This window comes from Orcinus orca, chromosome X (assembly GCF_937001465.1).
Source record: "Orcinus orca chromosome X, mOrcOrc1.1, whole genome shotgun sequence".
Taxonomy (NCBI): Eukaryota; Metazoa; Chordata; class Mammalia; order Artiodactyla; family Delphinidae; genus Orcinus; species Orcinus orca.
The window spans coordinates 46,844,582-46,865,425 of record NC_064580.1 but is presented as its reverse complement, the minus strand read 5'-3'; the positions used below and the strand labels follow the sequence as shown (position 1 = coordinate 46,865,425).

The following is a 20,844-nucleotide window of genomic DNA, read 5'->3' as shown; positions in this document are numbered from 1 at the left end:
TGTGTGTGTGTGTGTGTGTGTGTGTGTGTGTGTGCGAGAGAGAGAGAGAGAGAGAGAGAGAGAGAGAGAGAGAGAGAGAGTGAGAGAGAGAGAGAGAGAGAGAGAGAGAGAGGGAGAGAGAGAGAGAGAGATTGTAGAAGTGGAGAAGGAGGTGGCGGAGACGGGCCCCACAGAACTAGAAATGCCTCTTTCCTAGTCCCCCACCCAGTCCCCAACCCTGGGGAGGTGCTGACAAAGGTACCTAGATTCCAGGTGGTTCGAGGGGCTGGGGCTGGAGCTCAGAAAGAAAGGCTCCTGTTATGGAGCCCCACCTCTCCCCTTCTGTTGGCCCCATCATGGTGGCCCTGACTTTCTCCCTGCCTGTCTGCCTACCAGCCTGCTTCACATGACACAGTAGGGTTCTCTAGGCGCCGGGGCATCTCCTGTGCCCCAGCAGGGGGCATGAGTCCTCAGGCACTTCTTGAGGTCCTTGTTGAGCAGGAAGCAGACGATCGGGTTGACGGCAGCCTGGGCGAAGCTCATCCAAACAGCGGTGGCCAGGTAACGGTGGGGCACGGCACAGGCTTTCACAAACACTCGCCAGTAGCAGGCCACAATGTAGGGTGACCAGAGTAGCAGGAAGAGCAGTGTGATTGCGTAGAACATACGGCCCAGCTGCTTTTCACCCTTGACCTCGTCCATGCCCAGCAGCCGCCGGCTGGCTGCATGCCCATTCTGCCGGATACCCAGCAGGGTTGGTGGCATGGGCCCACGGCCAAAGCCAGCGATCCAGTTGGCAGCAGCCTGGCCGGTGGCCCCAGGACCATGGAATGTCCAGTTCTGGCTGATGGCTGGCACCATCTGCACGGGCTTCATCTTGCGGTGACGATACTCGAAGAGGAGCAGCTTGCCATAGACAGCATGTGTGGCTGCCATGAGCACAGCCAACATAAGCATGAAGCCCAGCGTGTCATTGGCCTTGAAGTAGCGATGCTCAAAGATGCACTGGTCCTCCTCACGGATGAACTTGTAGGTGCCCACGTCGAAGACAGGTGGGAAGGCCATGGCCACAGACAGGGTCCAGGCCATGCAGATGACAGCTGTGCATGTCCAGAGTGTCATGCGCTTGGCGTAGAAGCGGTGGTGGGCGATGGCCATGTAGCGTGTGACGCTGATGCAGAACAGCATGAAGGCCGCATGGAAGCAAAAGAGCACAGCCATAAAGGCCACAATCTTGCAGCTGAGCGCACTGAAGGTCCATGAGGAGCCGTGGCGCACAGAAGCCAGCACAAAGGGGAAGCAGACGGCAGAGCGTATGCCATCAGCCAGGCACAGGTCCAACAGAAAGTAGTAAGGAGCCTTGTGCAGGGCACGCTCCTTGAGCACCAGCAGGGACAAGATGGCATTGCCCGCCAGGCTCACGCACATGATCAGTCCCAGCAGCACCAGCTTCACGTAAGCCGATGCTGATGGTGGAGACAGTGCGCCGCTCACCTCCTCGGGCTCTCCAGTGGTGTTGGCCATACTGAGGGGCAGGGGCTGCTCCCAACCCTATGGGGTCAGCCAGTCCGGTGCTCGATGGGCCCCGGGGGACTCCATCAGTTGTCCTGCTGGGCTGCACCTGCAAATGAGGACACAGACACAGAGAGACAGAGATATGAGGGCAGGAAAGAGACAGAGAGAAAACACACACAGGGGCACAGAGAGAGTGAGAAAGGAGAGAACAAAGAGATAGAAAATGGACACAAATTGAGACAGAAATGGAGGGGATGAGAAAGAGTGAGAAGAGACAGGGAGAGAGACAGAACCAGAGAGACAGGAAGTGGGGGAAAGAAGGAGGGCGTAGGGAGGGAGGGAGAGAAACACAAGAAAAAGAGACAGTGAGAAACAGGTGGAAAGGAAAAGTGAGGAAGAAACAGAAAGGGCAGTGTTAGTATGTCTAGGTGGCCTCCCCACTTATTCCCTGGCTGGTGTCAGGCCCTGCCCCTGGCCCACTGCTGCTCCTTCTCCCTCCTTGCTGGGTGAGGAGGTGCTTCGTCTCTCTGGATGTCCTCGGTTATCTGTTTCCTCCACTGGTGGGTCTGTGGGATGGGGATGTTGATGCAGCTCTTCTCTCCCTTTGCAAAGCCCAAAGTTTGTGTTCTTCAAACTTTTTAAACTGCCACCCATAGTAAGAAATACATTTTACATCACAGCCTGGTACACATACAAGCATGTGTACATAGAGCTGAACCAAAAGTTTCACAAAACAGTACAGATCCTATGTATAATGTACCTAGTTTCTATTCTGTTTCACAGATTTTTTGGTTAATGCTGGTAGCCACTCATTAAATAGGTTTCTTTATTCATAACCAAGCATGTGCTTAGCATGCTCGTGGAACAATGGGAAGACCAGTGTGGCTGGAACAGGGTGGCAAGAGAGACAGTGGAAGGTGAATTCACAGAGGGGTCTGGGGCCAGATCGTGCAGGGCTGTGGGCCATGACAAGGACTTGGGTTTTTACTTTAAGTGAGGTGGAGAGTATATGTGAATATAAAGACTTAGGTATGCTTGTGTGTATTCATTTGTTGAAAAACTATTTATTGAGCATATACTGCATGCCAGGCACTGGTGATACAGCTGTGAAATAAACTGACAAAGATCCCTGCCCTTGTGAAGCTGATATTCTAGACAATAAAGAAGATACATAGGTGAAGTATACTAGGTCAAATGATGATAGGTTCCTAAAAATAAAAATAAAGGATGGAAGGGGGATAGGAAGTGCTAAGGGTGGGAGAAGTGCAGTTTTAGATGAGGTGGACAGGGAAGGCTTCATGGAGGAGGTGTCATCTGAGCAAAGACATGAAGGAGGTGAGAGAGTGAGCCATGTGGTCATCTGGGGGAAGAGAAGTCCAGGCAGAGGGAACAGCTAGAGAAAAGGCCCTGAGGTGAGACTGCATGTGGTACATTTGAGGAAGAGCAAGGAAGAGGGTGGAACACAGTGAGTGAGGGGAAAGTGGTAAGAGGTGAGGTCAGAAAGGTGGTGAGGCCAGATCACATAGGCCATGGTGAGGACTGTGACTTTTACTCTGAGTGAGATGGGAGCTGTGGGACGGTTTTGAACAGAGGCGAGATGTGATATGACTCAGGATTGAATGGGATCCTGCTTGCTGCGGTGAGGAGCACAGATCATGTGAGGCAAAGGTGGAAGTAGGGAGACTACTTAGGAGGCTCTTGCAGTAATCCAGGTAAGGAATAACAGCACCCCCGTGCCTCTTGCCCTGCTTTGCTTCTCTTCCTAGAATTTCTCTCTTCTAATGTACTATATAATTTACTTTTAAAATAGTTGTTTTAATTAATTAATTAATATTGATATATAGTTCATGTATGGTATTACATAAGTTACAGATGGACAACACAGTGATTCACAATTTTAAAGGTTATACTCCATTTATAGTTATTATAAAATATTTACTTTAAATTTTTGGTTTATTGCCTGCCTCTCCCTATTAGAAGGAAAGCTCCACAAGGGTAGGGATTATCGACTCACACACTCTCCTCTAGAAGAGCAGTGCACAGCCCATGGTAGGCCCTCAGTCAAAAGCTGTCAAATCAATTGGTTGAGGGACTAGAGGGGCTGGTGGCTCAGGGAGGGCTGCCTGGAGGCTTCCAGGTGGGATTTGCTGAGAGAGCTGTCTGGGCAGTGAGTGAATGGGACAGCACAGGCAAAACCTGGGGGGAAGCAGGAGAGCTCCTAGTGTGTGCGGGCTGGGTGTGGGGTGTGACAAGGTAGCAGGGCAGTTCCCTGAGGAGAGGCAGCAAGGCAGAAGCTGGAGAAGCTCAGAACTCCTGCTGGGACTGGGATGGGCTTGAAGTTGGGGGAAGTGGGGCTTGAGTGGATGTCTTTCTACCTCCTCCCTCCCAGGAAAACGGCTCCCCTCTGCACTGTTTCCCAGTTCAACCCAACATGGCCTGCCACAGCCATCTGGGGCCAGACTTTGATGGTACCCCAAAGTCTCAGAGCTGGTGCCAGTGGGCCAAGAGAAGGTGCTAGGGCAGGGGCTTGAGAGAAGCGGAGTTGGTGGGCCCCTTCGGCCCCTCAAGGCCTCATAGCTCCCACACAACTGTGGACCAGCCGATAGCTGGGTGTGTGTAAATATGCACACACACACACACACACATACACACACGCACTTCTTAGCCTTCAGGAGAGGCAGGGAGGAGGTGATAGAGACAGAGACTGAATGTAAGACAGAGTCAGAGAGACACATGAGTGACAAAGAAGGAGAGAGGAGCAGAGAGAGAGAGACTGACAGACAGACAGACAGATGGAGACATAGGAGGGAGGGAGGGAAGGGGTGGGACAAATACACAGAGAAAGGAGAGAGCCTTACACAGAGAAGAGGAGATAGAAATAGAGACAGAAAGAGGAAGAAGAGATAAAGTGAGAAAAAAGAGAGAGACACACACACAGAAACAGAGAAAGTGCAAGAGACAGACAAGGGAGAGAAATAGAGACAGAAAGGGGAAAAATAGAGAGAAAAAATAGAGACAGAAAAAATAGAGACAGAGGGAGAGAGGGAAGGAGGGAGGGAGACAGAGACAGAGAGATAGAAGGAAAGGGATAATGCCAGGAAATAAAGAGAGAAAGATATAGAGAAATAGACAGGGACGGGGAATGAGAGACAGATAAAGAGGGGACGGACACAGAGGCAGAGACAGAGACAGAGAGAGGCAGAAATAAAGATGGAGACAGAGAGGGAGACACAGAGAGACACACTAAGACCAAGAAGGTGGATAATGTGTAGCCAAGTCCCAGTGAAAACAAAAACAAACACTAAAACAAAACAAACAAAACAAAAACCCATAAAATAATAGAAGCAAACAAACAAAACTCTGGTGTTGCCTGGAAAGCTGGGGTGATTATATAAAAAGTGAGGAGAGTGTTCTTCTAAGCATAGACTGGCAGCCACAGCCTGGGACCATCCAAAACTAAGGGTGCATGTGCATACACATAACATGTACACACCTGCTCGTGCTCAGATGCCCTTAGAGATACACAGACACCTACACACACACTCACAAACACATAGGCTACTCCTATAGAGACCCATAGACAGCAACCAGCTCACACACAGGGGCACTGGTGTGCACACACGGCACTCATACACACACACACACACACACACACACACACACACACACACACACGGTATATCGTGTATGCGTCCTCATTCACACAGGCACAGTGTACCCTGCTTAAACACCAGTGCTTTGTCCTCAACAAAGGCATTACTGCCCCCTAGGGGACATTTTGGAAATTTATAGGAGCATTTTTGGTTGCCACAGTGCTGGGTGTGTCCTTCTAACATTTGGGGTCCTGGGCGAGGATGCTGGCCATTCAGTGACCTGCGGGGCAGTCCCACACAGCCAACATATGTCCCTCAACCCACAGGATTTTGGACTTGGAATGAACTGAACCTAGAATCTAACTCTATTTCACAGTTAAACACAGTTGTTCCTTTGATTTAATATACCCTGAATTATCCAGGAATGTGGCTGCCATGTAAGTCTAGAGACTGTACTTTGTTTTGTAGAGCACTTTCCTTGAGCTGTTCAGTATTTCAGAAACTCTCACCCCTAGGCCTTTGCCTGTCATTTGCCTGCACTTCGTACAAGGGGCAGCTTCTGATTTTTCCCCTTCTCCTAAATCCACGTTTACTCATCATAAGATGTTACAAGCTTCTAATTCACTGAATCTCCTGGGGAGTGTCATGCCCAAGCATTTCCATATTGAAATGCAAATTATTTTCTTATAAGTCACTTTTATTTCTTATTTATTTATATTAGAGTTAATATAATGTGGCTATTGTATAACATACTATACGAATTTTCTTTTGAAATTATATATGCAGAGAGATTGTATTATCTAAGAACTTCATGTCCAAATAGTAAAGGGGTGTTACAAAATATGTTACATAAAAGAGGGTGTTGGGTATGAGAGAGCTGAGAATTGCTAATATGCAGACACACTCAGACACACACACACGTGCAGTGGCCCACAAACCCACAATTATAACTCCCTTAACATACACACAAACTTTCAAATTGTGACAGATACACACACACAAACCTACTCATTGTCACTCACATGTAGACTCATATATACCCTTTGTCCCAGTGTACCTGATGATTCAAATCCTCTCACGTATTTAAACTCTTGCAACACAGTTGCAAGAAAACAGTGGCATACCTATGTCATCACATATACAAACATGGTTACACATGTTAACACTCAGTCACTTACATATGCCAGCATGCTCACATGCACTTGAACCCTGCCACACATATGTATATACAGACTGCCCCTCAGATACCCACAGAAAAAACAGACAAGTAAAAAACTGCTCACATATCACACATGTACATACTCTAACACACTCTAACATACAGAGACCAACTGATCCAAAACCTCTCACATAGATTAGGCACACTCACCAACACAGATGTGTACACTCTAGCACAGGTATACACAGATGCCCATACATGTACACGCTCACTCATGCAGAGAAGTAGACCAGCTCCAACACAGACACACACACACACCCCTTAGAAATATGCAAGCACAAGCAAACACAAAGAAAAAAGCCAGATATAGTGTATACAGATACACTCTCACACACAGACGTCTATACACACACAAACTTGCTCACAAACCAGATACTTACTTGACATATACAGCCTGCAACAGGTATACACCCAGAGACAAACCCGTGCAAGTGCACAGAGCAGCCAACTCCAGAACGCACAGGTGGAAACATTGGCAGAGCTGTCTGGGGCTGGAGCAAGAGGGGGCTTGAGGGGACCATGTGAGAAGGGAGGTTGTAAATGTCTGGATTGCTTCCTGTCGAAACATCCCAGATAGTCAGATTTATTACTTTGGTTGCCACTGGTTGTTCATCATCAGTGAGGTTTTTTGGCTTTGCCCATATATGTACAATGTTTGTTTTTCTTTTAATTTGATCTCATTCTTATTTTTCCACAATTTTTTCTATGAAAATAGAAGGGCTGTATGATTGTAGCAGTTATTACTATTATATAGAATTAGGTGTTCCTAAAGAGAATATAACAATTTTGTTAATTTCCTTGATTGTTGCTTCTTTATTAAAAAAGTTTTCTTCTAGAACATTTCATAATTAATTTCATAATTAATTATTATCTTTTGTTTTTAGGTAAAATATTTGTCAGTAAATGAGTGCAGCCTGACTATAGTTGAATTGAATTGATTCATTAAAGGGAACTCTAGGCCTTTCTGGGTTTGTCTCAGAGTGCTGCTTAAAAATGCAGAAGACCTAAAACTTGATTTTTGGAAAAAATCAGTTTTCAGAAGTCACAAAGGGTCACACAAAGGGTCAGTCTGCTGACCCCTTCAATACTTTATATTCACGTAGATTTAATTCTTAAGATATTTCTTTCCCCATCAAATTGGACTTTTTGATTAAAGCTGGAAAATCAAGAGACTCATAAGACAAACACAGTAGTCTCCCCTCCAAAATAATCCAGGATGTTCCTAATTTAAGCAATTTAATGAGGATTGTCTCAAATTTGAGTTCAGCTGCCCAGTTAGCCCTCTTTTCCTCAACCTAAATGTCCAATTTGTGTGGAAAAGTTATCAACAGAAACCTTCGCAGTAGGCTATGTTGGTCAACTGACCACAAAACACTCTATCACACAGAGAAAGATTTGGACTTTTTGAAGCATCTGGAAGAACAAATTAAGAAACTGGGCTCTTTTTTGAGATGAGTTAGAACATTCTTAGATGGAGTTCAACCAGCTAGTAACAGGGTTATACAATTAACAAGTAAAGCTAAGATGCCCGCCCAGTAGAATCTCATATGTTAGCAGTCTGCCAGGAAAATGTCCACACTGTATTTGAGACCAACAAGGTAGAAGAAATAGGGCAGGGGCCACTTTCAATTATTTCTGTTAGGAGATACACTGGTGACAGGTCAAAGGACATCGAGATAACACTAACCCAGAAGATTGCTGAATCAAAGGGGTTTTCATTTTCTATTGATGTATCTCAGGATGTTGATTAACTGTGCTTGGTTTATAGTACTAGTCAGAAAGCCTGAAGAGAAATGCCAGAAGCACCAAAATAAACTAAGGTTGAAATACTCAAAGTGATACATAAATATTTTGAAATATTGTGGAAACTCTGCATAAATCTGTGGACTGACGCTGCTGTTGTGATGGCAGGAAGTTTACAGCTGGAATTTGTTCTGAAAATGCTGAGAGTCATCCACTGAGGAGCCTTAACCTATAAAAGTTTGCCTGAAGGTCTAACTTCCACAGTAAATGATGCCAGGTGAATTTAATTAGATCCAAGGCACTACCCACCCACTTGTCAGCTTTCTGTGAAGCACTGGAATCAGTACACCCTTCTCTATTGTTTTAAGCCTAAGTGTGTAGAGTTTATAATGGATTTATGAGCTAAAAGAAAAATTTCAGCATTCCTCTGTGAATGACTCTCACTTTGCAGATTTGATGCTTACTGGCTTCAACACATGGCTCTTTGAGCACATGAATAAAATTACATCAAAAATTTTCGACACTCAAAGATACATGAAAGTATACCAACAAGGTTTATGGATTTGAAGCCAAACTTCAACTTAGAAGAAATCAGGTCAAGTACGGTTCCTTGGGTGATGTTTAGTTAGCATTATAAGTTAAATACTAAAGAAGATTTACTAGGATGAATAGAACAAGGTCTACTTAGGGGAAAACTTCATCATTATTTTTAAATACTCAAAATGAAAATTTTCTGTTGGATCCAAAATTCATGAGCATTTGTTACAAGAAATTTCAAGATCACATTTGACTGAAAGAAAAGAAAGAGGTGTTAGATTTAAAGAAGGATCTCACCTTTGAAGTACGAAATTCAAAGACTAAGAATTATAGATTATTGATGAGAAAAGAGTTTTAATAAATTAAAAAATACCCTTTGACCATTTGCTGCCACTTAGGCAAATGGTTTCCTGTTGATGGTGACTACCAAGAGACAGAAGAGAGTATGTAGCTATTCTGAGCATAAAAGCTGGGTCTCTGCCTGGGCATAGCAAGAACAAGTGAGTTATAAAAGGGAGGTGAAAAAGGGAGGCACGAACAAGCAGTTGTTCCATTTGTTAAGAAAGGTTGGTATGGTGTGAAAGCACCAGCCATATTCAACACAAGAAACTGCACCTGATGCTTCAGAGAAACCAAAATGATACCTGATGACCCCAAAGCTCATGCTTTTGAGGTGAGTTTTGCTGACCTGCACAACCATGCTGCTACATTCATACATTCAAGCTAATTATGAGGACATTAGGGCAAACTATGCCTAAACAACCTCCATGGAATGGGTCTTACCTTCAACAACATGCCTTCCAAGATCAAGAAGAGGCAGGCCACAATAGAAGTTTATATCCGTGTCAAAAGTACCAATGGTTATTTGCTTCATTTGTTCTGTTTGGGTTTTTACCAAGAAACACAACAACTTGGCATAAGGGATCTACGCTCGGCACCAAGTGATTTACCAAATCATGATGAAAATGACCATAAAATAAACCAAGACAGTCATGACCAAAGATGCAGAAGAAGTGGGCACAAATGTTGACCACTACAGATTTGCACGAGTGAATTAAAAAGTTATGTTTACAGAAGTGAGCTCAAGTGTACTATGAAAATATTTGGAAAAGATTTCATTTGAAAGTTGCATACAAATTCAATATTAAATAACTCTCCTAAAACTTGGCATTTTAATTTTTCTTACTACAATTTTTATAATATAAAGAAAATGTAAGGAATTTCTTTTCACCAAACCCCAGTAGCCCTACATCCTCTTAAGTTTACTACAGTGTGCCATACAAATATTTCACCTTCTCTGTGTGCCTGACACATTCACAGCTAGTCGTATTGCGTGGACACTTGCACACATGAACAGATACACAGCACACAGGCATAGGTGTACATGGAGATTCAAATTTACACACACATCCAGACTTACCCCAGCTGATAGGTGCAGTCAGATGCTCACACACACACCTCCTCCTCTACACAGAAAGAGGCATGTGTGTAGGTGCCCACTTACCAGCAAATCATGCAAAGATTTATATAACACACACACACACATATAACCACACTTCTATAGAAATACAGGCCTAGGCACCGATACATTTGCCATTCACATGGGCACGTGCACACACATACACCTACAGACCAAATCGTATGGACCTATATGCTTTCAGACACAGTCATGTATGCACAGATGTAAGAACTTGACATTCAGTCACAGGGCAAGTGCAGCTCACATCCTACAGATCCAGGCTCTTCCCCACCCCAGGTTCTTACACTAAGAGATTAAAACCTACCATCTTATATGTACCCTGCCCTGGCACACATACATATACACACAGTACAGACTTGCTCGCCCATACAGACACATGGCTTAGGCTCACTGAGGCAGGCATGGCTCAGGCTACACACAGAGGCAGGCAGGCAGGTGAAGCAATGCAGGCTCACACATACACACCCATATAGCTACTGCTGCTTATAAACACAGACAGATACACTCATTCACACCTACACATACATTCACATGACACAGATACACACATCCTAGTACATGGCCATATAGGCCTAAATCCTCTACACACACACGCATCCACCTACATCATCACATATAAACCTGAACACCAACCTTCTTACATTTACAGACACTCACAACATGCACACATTTACATCCTGACCACTATAAACCCGTTTACATATTCAGATAAAAACGCACTGCGCACTACCACAGATACAGGTATATGCACTCATACACTCAGAGGTGTGTATGCTGGGAAGCATACACACAGGGCCAAACCTCTTCCATCAACCTCCTAGACCCACACTTCCATCCTCATACACCCATGGTTTTATATACACACTGGGACACATATAAGTACAAACCCACTTTTATGTATAAACACACCCTCACATACACCCACAATCTGCTCATTCTCTCACACATACATGTGGATACTGATAATGTGGCAAATACACACATAGAAACTACCCCGTTCACACTTGCAGATAGACACATACTGTCACTTACACATAGGCGTATGTGACAATTATAGTACTGGGTAACTCCTTATGTGGCACAGAGGACTCAATATGTACCAGGCACAGTCCAAAGCACTTTTTGAATATTAACTCATCCAATTCTCACTCTATGAGATAGGTAGTATTATTACCCCTACTTTACAAATAAGAAACTAGGGCTTAGTTGAGGTTAGGTGACTTGTCCAAAGCCACACAGCTAATAAAGGCATGTAAACCCAGAGCCTGGCTCAAGACCTTACAGATCCAACTTACTCACATGTAGAAACACACTCACCTCATACACATATACAGATACACACTACTTTAGCACAAGCACATGCACACACAAGCCATGTACTGACAGGCTCAGGTACAAACAGTTACACACATACACATACACAAACATGGACATGCTCACATTTACAGACACTCCAGCAGAGGTATATCTTGCCCCAGGAAAGATATACACATTCATACACACACCCACAATCATGCACCCCACCAATACACACCCACACTACTAAACACACAAAACACCCACATATACCACCTACACACCATCTAAATAAATCCACACTCACATACAGATGCACCCACATTCTCAGATACTCTCCCCAACCAGATATACCCAAATGCTCTCACACACACTACCCACATATATTCACATGCACACACATCACCCAGATATACCCTATCTCCCTCCCATACACCATCCAGAGAGAACCGCACACATCCTACTTAGATATACCCACTCCCACACTCCCCAGCCCAGGTGGGTACACATTCTCTTTCTCACACACACTATTCAGATGCACCCACTCTCATACACACACCCAATACTGATACACACTCTCTCACACACATCCCATCTAGACACACCCATCCTCATACACACATAGCTCAAATACACCTACACTCACAGGCACTCCACCCAGGTACAGCCACACTTTAAGCAAACTTCCAACTCAGTACACCCACACTCTCACATACAACATTCAGATACACCCAAACTCACACACACTCCCAACCCAGAGCCCTCATACCCAACCCAGGCAAACCTACAGTCTTTTTCACATGTGGTATCAAGATACGCCTACAATGACACACACACCATTCAAACACACTACACTTACACCCCACCCAGATACTCACACTCACCCAATTCAAATACATCCACATGAACAGATACCCACATACACATAATCCAGAGACACCCACTCACAAACAAATCCTATCCATATATGCCCACACTTCTCATGTTCTTTCTTTGTCTCTCTGTCTCTGCCTCTCTCACACATACACACACACACAGAGCCCACTCACACAGCCCCAGCCAGATACATCCACACTCTCATACATACACACAACATCCAGATTCATCCCATGTGGACCACTGAGATACATTCACACCCATATGCATCATCTAGATACACTCCACTACCATCTAGATACACTTGCAAATTCACACACACACATCCCATCCAGATAATCCAACTTTCATACATGCCATCCAGGTGCACTTCCCCAGACACTCCACTGCCCAAACACATCCAATGTTCTCATCCTCTCCACACCACCCAGATGCCCCCACATTCCAAACTCACACTTCCCACCCAGTAATGTCCCCCAAACTCTCGTTCTCACACCTCATCCAGTTATACACACACTCACACACATACCCAAGTACATATATACCCAGATATGCACCCAAAGCTCTAACAACACACCATTCAGATATACCTTAATACATACTCCACCACCCAAATACACCTGTGCTCTCACCCACCCACCATCCAGATGCACTCACATTCAAACACACTCCACCCAAAATACACCCACACACTGTCTCACAAACAGCCCAGATGTACCACATTCTCTCACACATCATCCAGATACACCCAGCCACACACCAAAACACTCACATTCACTCCCTGACCCAATAAAACCCAAACACTTCTACCCCATCCAGATACACCTACACACTTCTCCCACTGGATACATTCATGCTCTCACACTCCCACCACACTCAGAAACACCTACGCACTCTCTTATACATACACACAATCCAGCTCCCCCCTCTCTCTTAATCACCATCATCCAGAATACCCACACTCCACACACACCATGCAGGTATACCCATGCTCTCTCACACACCACACACACCTCACTCACATATACCCCCCACAGCATCCACAGATACTCCCAATTATATACACACTCACATATACCCCACCCTCACCCAGATGTGCCCAAATTCTCTCTCTTACACACACACACACACACAGACACACACACCATCTAGATAAACTCCATCACACACTTATATTGCCTAGATACACGTGTTCTCTCACCCACCTACACACCATCCAGATACACCCACACTTGAATGCCCCCACCCCAATACACCATACTCCTTCATACACTCACTCTACCCAGAAATACCCACACTCCCTCTTATACACGTAACATAGATAGGTCCACACTGTAAAACATACATCATCTAGATAACCCCCGACTCTCTCTTGCGCCATCCAGATACACGCATACCTACATACCCCTCAAATATATATATCCTCACACATATTCCCACACAGCCACACCCAAAATGTTACTTATACCATCCTCCACCGAAATAGGCCAATGGTCTCATAGTGCCTCACAAATGCACCATTCACACACACCCACATCCACACTCATCCCTCTCAAATACACCCAAATGTCTCACACTCAAACCCTACCCAGATACGCCCAGGCTCTCTCTTACATACACACAACCCAGATCCCTTCTCTCTCTCTCTCTCTCTCTCTCTCTCTTTTTCTCTCTCAACAAATATAGCACCCACTCCACACACACACCCCACTTTACCTGAATATACCTTCACTTTTCACTTATACATACACATTTAGATCTAGATTTCTCCCTGGATAGCACAACTTGGGTGTTGTGTGTGAAAAGCATTTACCAACCCTTGATACCATACAATGCCATTTTGTCCTGGGCCTTTGATGGTGGGGGGAGGATGGGAAATGAGGTCTTTGTGGTTCAAGAAATCCTTTTCTAAAGAGGTCACAGGCCCCCTTCCCTAGTAGGATATCAGTCATTTTTGGTTCTTACTTCTTGAGTGTGAATGATGACAGGAATTCTCCTGAGACCCTCACAGAAGCCCAGCACATGGTCAAGGCCAGAGAAACCCCAGAAGGGGGTCATGGATTGCTCAAGTGTTTTGGCTTCCATCATCTAGGATGTCTACACAATTAGAGCCAGACATAGTCTAGCAGGGTACCTGACTTTCAGACAGGCACATAAATACACGCTGGAGTACACATAGCATCACACAGACTCATAAGTACCCCCCCTTATCACCCTCTCAATGATAAGGCCTACCTGCACAAGCCCAAGGCCAAATCTTTCTCCCTCTCTCACATACATACCATGAGACAGGCACATGCACAAATACCTACACTCATCCCTACAACAGGCACACCCACAGCAGTGCACACTCACACTGCACTTGGTCCCACATATGCACATCCATTTATTCTCAAACACAGACATATATGCATAGCATATACTCACATGACATAATGCCCATGAAGGACATACTTTCACTCACAAACACAGGCGTACACACAGGCATATTTACATATGTCCACAGACAGGCAGACTCTGTATCACACCCAGTCAGACAATGAACAAACACGACACACAGAGGTGAGCTCCCAAATGTATACACATACAGCCCCAGACATGACCACATAAGCATATTCACACATACTCACACCAGGATGTACTCACACAAATGAACACCCAGATGTGCACATGCTTGTCAATTAGATGGTGTACTCATACATGGACATTCTAACACACATAGACTTATACACACAACTGGGCATGTACACCTATAAGCGTATTCACATGAACTTAGGCTTGTACCTCATTCATTTCTGCATGCACAGAATCAGACATGGAGACACAAATGTACTTACAAAACACAATTACGCACACCATTTATGTTGACACATGTTCATACACCCATGAGAAAATATGCAAACAAAAGAAGACTCATGCACACATGGAAGAATAGTCACATATTCTCACACACTTGTACATCTGCACAAGAAGAATTGCTAACACTCATTACAGACACACACATGCAAAGACAACCTCACACACACACACTCAAACGCACTTATAGGCCAAGAGTGGTGTGCATGTACATTCACTTACACGGTTCTACAACATATGCTCCAGAACAAACAATGGTAGATAAATACAAATACACATATGCAAATAATTAGAACTATACAAATTGGTGCAGTTCAGACACCACCTGTACATTCAGACAGACACACACCCAGGCATATTTACACACACATACACTTAGATGTGTGTGAATACACAGGTAAATATACAGACATGTTCACTCAAGTGCACACACAGCTAGATGTTCACACATACTAGCATATACACACACATTCACTCAGTCACTCACAGGCATTTCCACACACACATTCACATTCACTCAGAAATTCAAACAAAATACATAATGAGACAGGTGCATCCAAGTATTATGAGTTGTAGTTACTCATGCACACACCACACTGAGTGAGTGTGAGTGCACACTCACACTAAGAGATGCACTCACACCACGCTCAGAGATGTATGCTCAGAGGTACAACAGTGTACCCAGAAACACAACTAGACATATACATGAATGCAGCCATTTACCTATGCACACAGCTTTTTGTGCATATATTTAAAGGTGTACAGCCCCCCAGCCATACCCATATATATAAAATCAAATGTGCACACATAGGCAAACCACAAGGCATACTTTCATGCACAAAACATGTGCATTCACACACTCTCCCCTACCCACACAATTAGTTATCCTTATACTAGTGTGACCATCTACACTAACATTTCCCTAATCAGATGTAGACCCATGGGTCTGTCTACAGACAATATGTATTCAAACATGCACACACAGACGTAGACATAATTCAAAATGCTGGAGAATCCACAAAGACATTCACACACAGGCCTACTCATACATATACACGACAGGCACACCCACACAGAAGCATGTGTATCCACACTTACCCTCCCATACATGCATGGCCATACACACATACACATGCCCTTACACTTACAAACACACCATTTAGATGCACTTGTATTCATATGCACACAGGGGCATACACAAATATACACAATCAGATATATCTGGGCAATCACCTAATAGGACATGTACACCCAGGCATTCTGAAACCCTCACACTCATACACATACAATCAGACATGTACACTCAAAGACAAATGTATACCACATACATATATTTAGCCAGACATTCAACAGGCCTATTGGCTCAGAGAAACACACCCTCACTGAGGCTCAGGATCCAACATGCCCATTTGCTCACCCACACAGACATGCAAAGTCATACCCACTCCCTTGTACACACACCATCCTACCCAGACACCCACACACTTTCACACCATCATGTGACCTGCTAACACACACAGACTCATACACATTCATAGTGCCCATGAACAGACAGACACACACAGCTATATGTTTTCAGTTGCACATATACACCCACGCTCAGGCCTAGATGCCTCTGGACCACAGGTGGGGTTCTCTCCCTTCTGCACCTAATGCTTCTTCAGAAAAGTCTACTCCATAAGCCTACTCTATATATCCCACCCCTCCCTGCCCCCACAGAGGAGGTCTTTTGGGCCTCAGTGTTTCCCCTCTTTCTAATGCTCCCCTGGCCTTGAGGACTCTCCTCCGGCCACTGACCCCTCACTCAGTGTTCTACCACATCTCACACCCAGAAACCAGCCAGCAGACCCAACTGTCCCTCCAGCCTAGGCTCTATGTTAGTGACTCCCTGGGACCCGTCCCCCACAGCTCTGGCTGCTGCATGGGCCACACCCGAAGCCCTGTGATCTCAGAAGCTTCAGCCCTGTCCCCACGCCCTGCCAACCACTGACCACAGGCCAAACTCTTGCCAAGTCTCCCCTCAACAGGGAGATGCATATATCACCAGAGTCAGCAATGCTGCAGGCTGCAAGCCAGGCCTCTGCTAGCTCACGGGGGCTAGAGCCTCTGTGTGTGTGTGTGCACAGACAGGGGAAAGTGCAGGAAAGGAGCCTGGAGGAGGGTGGGGGCAGGAGGCTCTGCCCACAGCCACCACTTATTCCTCCTTACAAATGAGGAGTAACAACACAGAGTTGCTCCTGCCTCCCCTTCCCCTCCTCCATTTACCTACCTGCTGCCCTCCCCAGATCTCAGCCAAGACCCTGGAGAAGAGGGGCCAGTCCTTCCCCCAAATAATTAATGACAATATTAATCATGAACAATCAGCAACAATATTGACCATGAGCTTTGCTGACATTGCTTCTGGGCCACTTCTATACACATCCTTTACTTACATGCACCAACTCATTTAGTCACTACACACAGCCATGAAGGAAGGGTTACCAGTCTCTTTGACAGATGAGAAAACTAAGGTTCAATAAGTAGCACACTTTCACTAAAGTTGCAGAGCCAGTAGTTGAGGGAGGTGTCCCTGAAGAATCCATGTTCTCCATATACCAGGCTTTCCTGCTTCTTCAGACAGAGGGACCACAAGGCCATAATATCTGGGGAATCCCAGACACAACATGGGAGTCCGAAACAGACTGAGAGCCTTGGATGAAGGCTGGGGCCCACACTGTGGGGACAACCATGTTGTGTCTGGCCCCTGCAGGATGTTGTGTGGCATGGTCCTTGCCTCCACCAAGGCATCAAGCAGACTAGGGCCTGGAAGTGCTCCCCACCCCCACCTCACCTTCCTTTTAGCCCTACAGTGGCTTCCTCCCCCTTGCTGGAAATCACAGCAGTATCTTCCCTGGTGAGTGAGCAAAAGTCAGTGCTACTTGTGGGCAGAGACAGGGGAAGGAAGGAAGGAAAGAAGGAAGGAAGGAAAGAAGGAAACAAGGAGTGGGGGGTGGTCTGGGCTGGGAGCAGCTTCTCTGTCACGTCTACTCACCTGCCAGCTCACACACTCAGGCAGACACACATACACCCTGCATGCTGGCCAAGGAAGCTGTCGGAGAGTGGAGGAGGAGGGAGAGGGAGAGGAGGCAGCTGCAGGAGGCTGAGCCTGCCCAGGGTGCAGGCATCATGAGGGGAGCACAGCCGGGCTCCAGGCATGCCTTCCACAGACAGCACACAAGGAAATATTAACACAGCCTCGTGCTCAAATGCGACCATAATGATAAAAACAGACCTTGTACGGGGAAACAGGTGGTGGTTCCCTTCCTCACGGGACATTTGGGATTGAGGAAGATGGGGATGGCTAGAGGACTCTCCAGGCTTGAGTGCCCAAGTAGCCCTTGTGATGGAGTAGAAAGAGAGAGAGACCAACAGAACCAGAGAGAGACAGAGAGCATGGCAGTGATGGAGACTCTGGAATATGTGTGGGGAGACAGAAGTCCCAGCCCCCCATCCTTGGTGGAGGGACGCTGACTACTTACCTTGGCTCTCTCAGCAGGGCTGTCTTGGAATCGAGGGAGGGGGCTCAAGCTGTCTCACTCAGGATAAATCACAGCCCAGGCCACATTGTGGGACCCTCCGTGAGCTGGCAGCCAGTGACATTCCTGCTTCTGTTGCCGTGGATACAGCCGGGCTGGTCTAAATCGCAGACATCAGGGGAAGCAGGCACTGAAGGAGTGCACTGGGCAGGGCTGGGGGTGTTGGGGAACACCAGGTGGGCAGCACACAGCCTTGGGGTGCCCAGCTAGCTGGCAGGTGGGGGTCCAGGCAGGTGCTTCCCCAACTACACACTCCCACCCCCATCTTCACGCCACCGCCAAGCTGGGAGGGGGGCCAGCACTGGCCCCTGCTACCCGTCTGCCCACCTGGCTGCCGGTCCCCCCTTCCCCCTCCCTGTCTGCCCGCTGGCCGCCGCCTTTTGTCCTCAGAAGACACGGTCCCCGCGGGGCCTCTGCCAAGCCTCCAGCAGATGCTCAGGGTCTGGGGCTCCTCCCTGGGAGCACTCGGGCCATGGCCTGGGAGAGCCCCAGGTTGTGGGAGCTCTCATCCAGGCTCACCTCGATCCCCAGGCCTGTCGGGGATGGGGAAGAGGTGCAGGTCCACAGCCAGAGGCAGCAGCAGAGGTGGAGTTGGGGAGGGGATGGACGCCAGAAAGAGGGGGTGGGGTGGAGAGAGAGGCTGGCCTGATAGCTGTGTCCCGGGTTTTAGATCCGGGTTGAGGAGGGTGGCTCAGAGCATCCGAGGGGGGGGTCCTGATGCAAAGCGGGGGCACCGTGGGCCTGCCGGAGGGACCCTCCAGGCCTGGGAAGCACCCCAGCTTACACAAATTTAGGTCCCAAGATGCTGGGGACACCCAGCCTGGATAAGGCATCGGCGGGGAGCCCAGGGCACTAAGCTGGACCCCATCTGGGCTGTCCGTCCCCCCTCTCCTCGATTTGCACGGTCCCTGCCTCAGGGGCGGGCGGAGGAGGGAGGGAGGCAGGGAGGGAGAGGGAGGGAGGGAAGGAGGGAGGCTGAGCAGGCAGGGAGACTCCCAGCCGCCAGCCTGGTCCTCCCTGGGGCGGAGCGGGGCGGGGCGGGGCGGGGCGGGGAAGGGGGGCTGGTGAGGCCGGGGAGGACCCGGCTGGCTGGCAGGCCGACTGGGTGGGGATGCTGGCGTGGCGGCTGTGCTGCCAGGACAATAGCTGCCTGGGGAATTCAGACTCCGGCCTTTCTGAGATGCTGGAGAGAGGCATGCGTGGAGGTGGGGAGAAGTGCATGGGCTACGAGTGCAGAGGAGGCAGGGGTGGGGGGATCTACGGTTGGGGTCAGAGCAGAAAGGTCCTGTGGAAGTTTCTCAAAAGCTTTCGCTTGGGAGGGATCCTTAAAGCTCTGAGAGGTAGGATAGACAACCTTATTTAGAATGGGTTCTATGGGCATTTTCCCAGCAAGGCCTGTAGGTGGGAGGGGGTGGGGGCGGGGGCGTGGCAGGGAGCGCTGCCCATCTCTGAACAGCCCTTCTCAGGACGTCATCTCCCGTGCCACCCCTACTTTCTCTGGGCCAGTAGACAGATACGCACCCATAGTTATGGCCACGTTCCAGGACAGCAGAATGGGCCAGGGGAGGAGAAGCCTTGTAGGCAGAGGTTCGAAGGCAAGGAAGAAATACTTCTGTCCTGAATAGATTAAATTGGGACCAAATGATGCCATAGTGGTTCCCCTAATTTATAGCATTTAAGAATTCCAGTTCCCTTGATATAAGCAATTTTCTTCTATTTTCTTTCTTCCCTCATTCATTAGTTCACTCATTTATTAAGCATGGCTGTATGCTAGGTCCAGTGGTGGGCACTGACAATGTAGGTGAATCAGACTTGCTCTCTGCCCTTAGGAAACCCTTGCTCCACTGCCAAGCTGTGGTCCTGCAATCCACCTGCATCTGAACCCCCATAGAGTTTGTGAAACCCAGGCCTACCTCCCAGAAATACTAATTTAGGAGGTTTGAGATGAAGCTCCAAAACCTGTATTTTGACACGGCCCTCAGGTGGTTATTGTTATGTTTGGGCATCATGCTTTGGAGAGGGAAGAAAACCCATGAGTCAAATATAAATTCACAATGGAAATTAGAAAATATTTTGAACTGAGTGATAATGAAAATATTATATCTGAAATTCTGTTGGATGCTGCTAAGGCTATGCTTAGAGAGAAATTATAGCCTTAAATATATATTATTCTTT

The 20,844-nt window shown here is 46.9% G+C and overlaps 1 protein-coding gene and 1 long non-coding RNA gene across 3 annotated transcripts in view; both read right to left on the bottom strand.

The window, feature by feature from the left end:
- The window catches only part of LOC125963005 (uncharacterized), a 406,444-nt gene that overhangs the window by 300,150 nt on the left and 85,450 nt on the right, over window positions 1-20,844 (bottom strand). The window lies entirely within an intron of this gene.
- GPR173 (G protein-coupled receptor 173) lies at window positions 7-19,550 on the bottom strand. 2 transcript variants are annotated; one of them, XM_033417604.2, is made up of 3 exons: window positions 19,189-19,550; window positions 18,613-18,769; window positions 7-1,600 (listed from the first exon to the last, which is right to left on the bottom strand). In XM_033417604.2, the coding sequence occupies exon 3, from the start codon at window positions 1,501-1,503 to the stop codon at window positions 382-384; it is 1,122 nt and encodes a 373-aa protein (XP_033273495.1). In that variant the 5' UTR covers window positions 1,504-1,600; window positions 18,613-18,769; window positions 19,189-19,550; the 3' UTR covers window positions 7-381. The 2 variants fall into 2 exon arrangements, with proteins under 2 accessions (XP_033273495.1, XP_004286448.1); XM_004286400.3 differs by having other exon boundaries at window positions 18,613-19,550.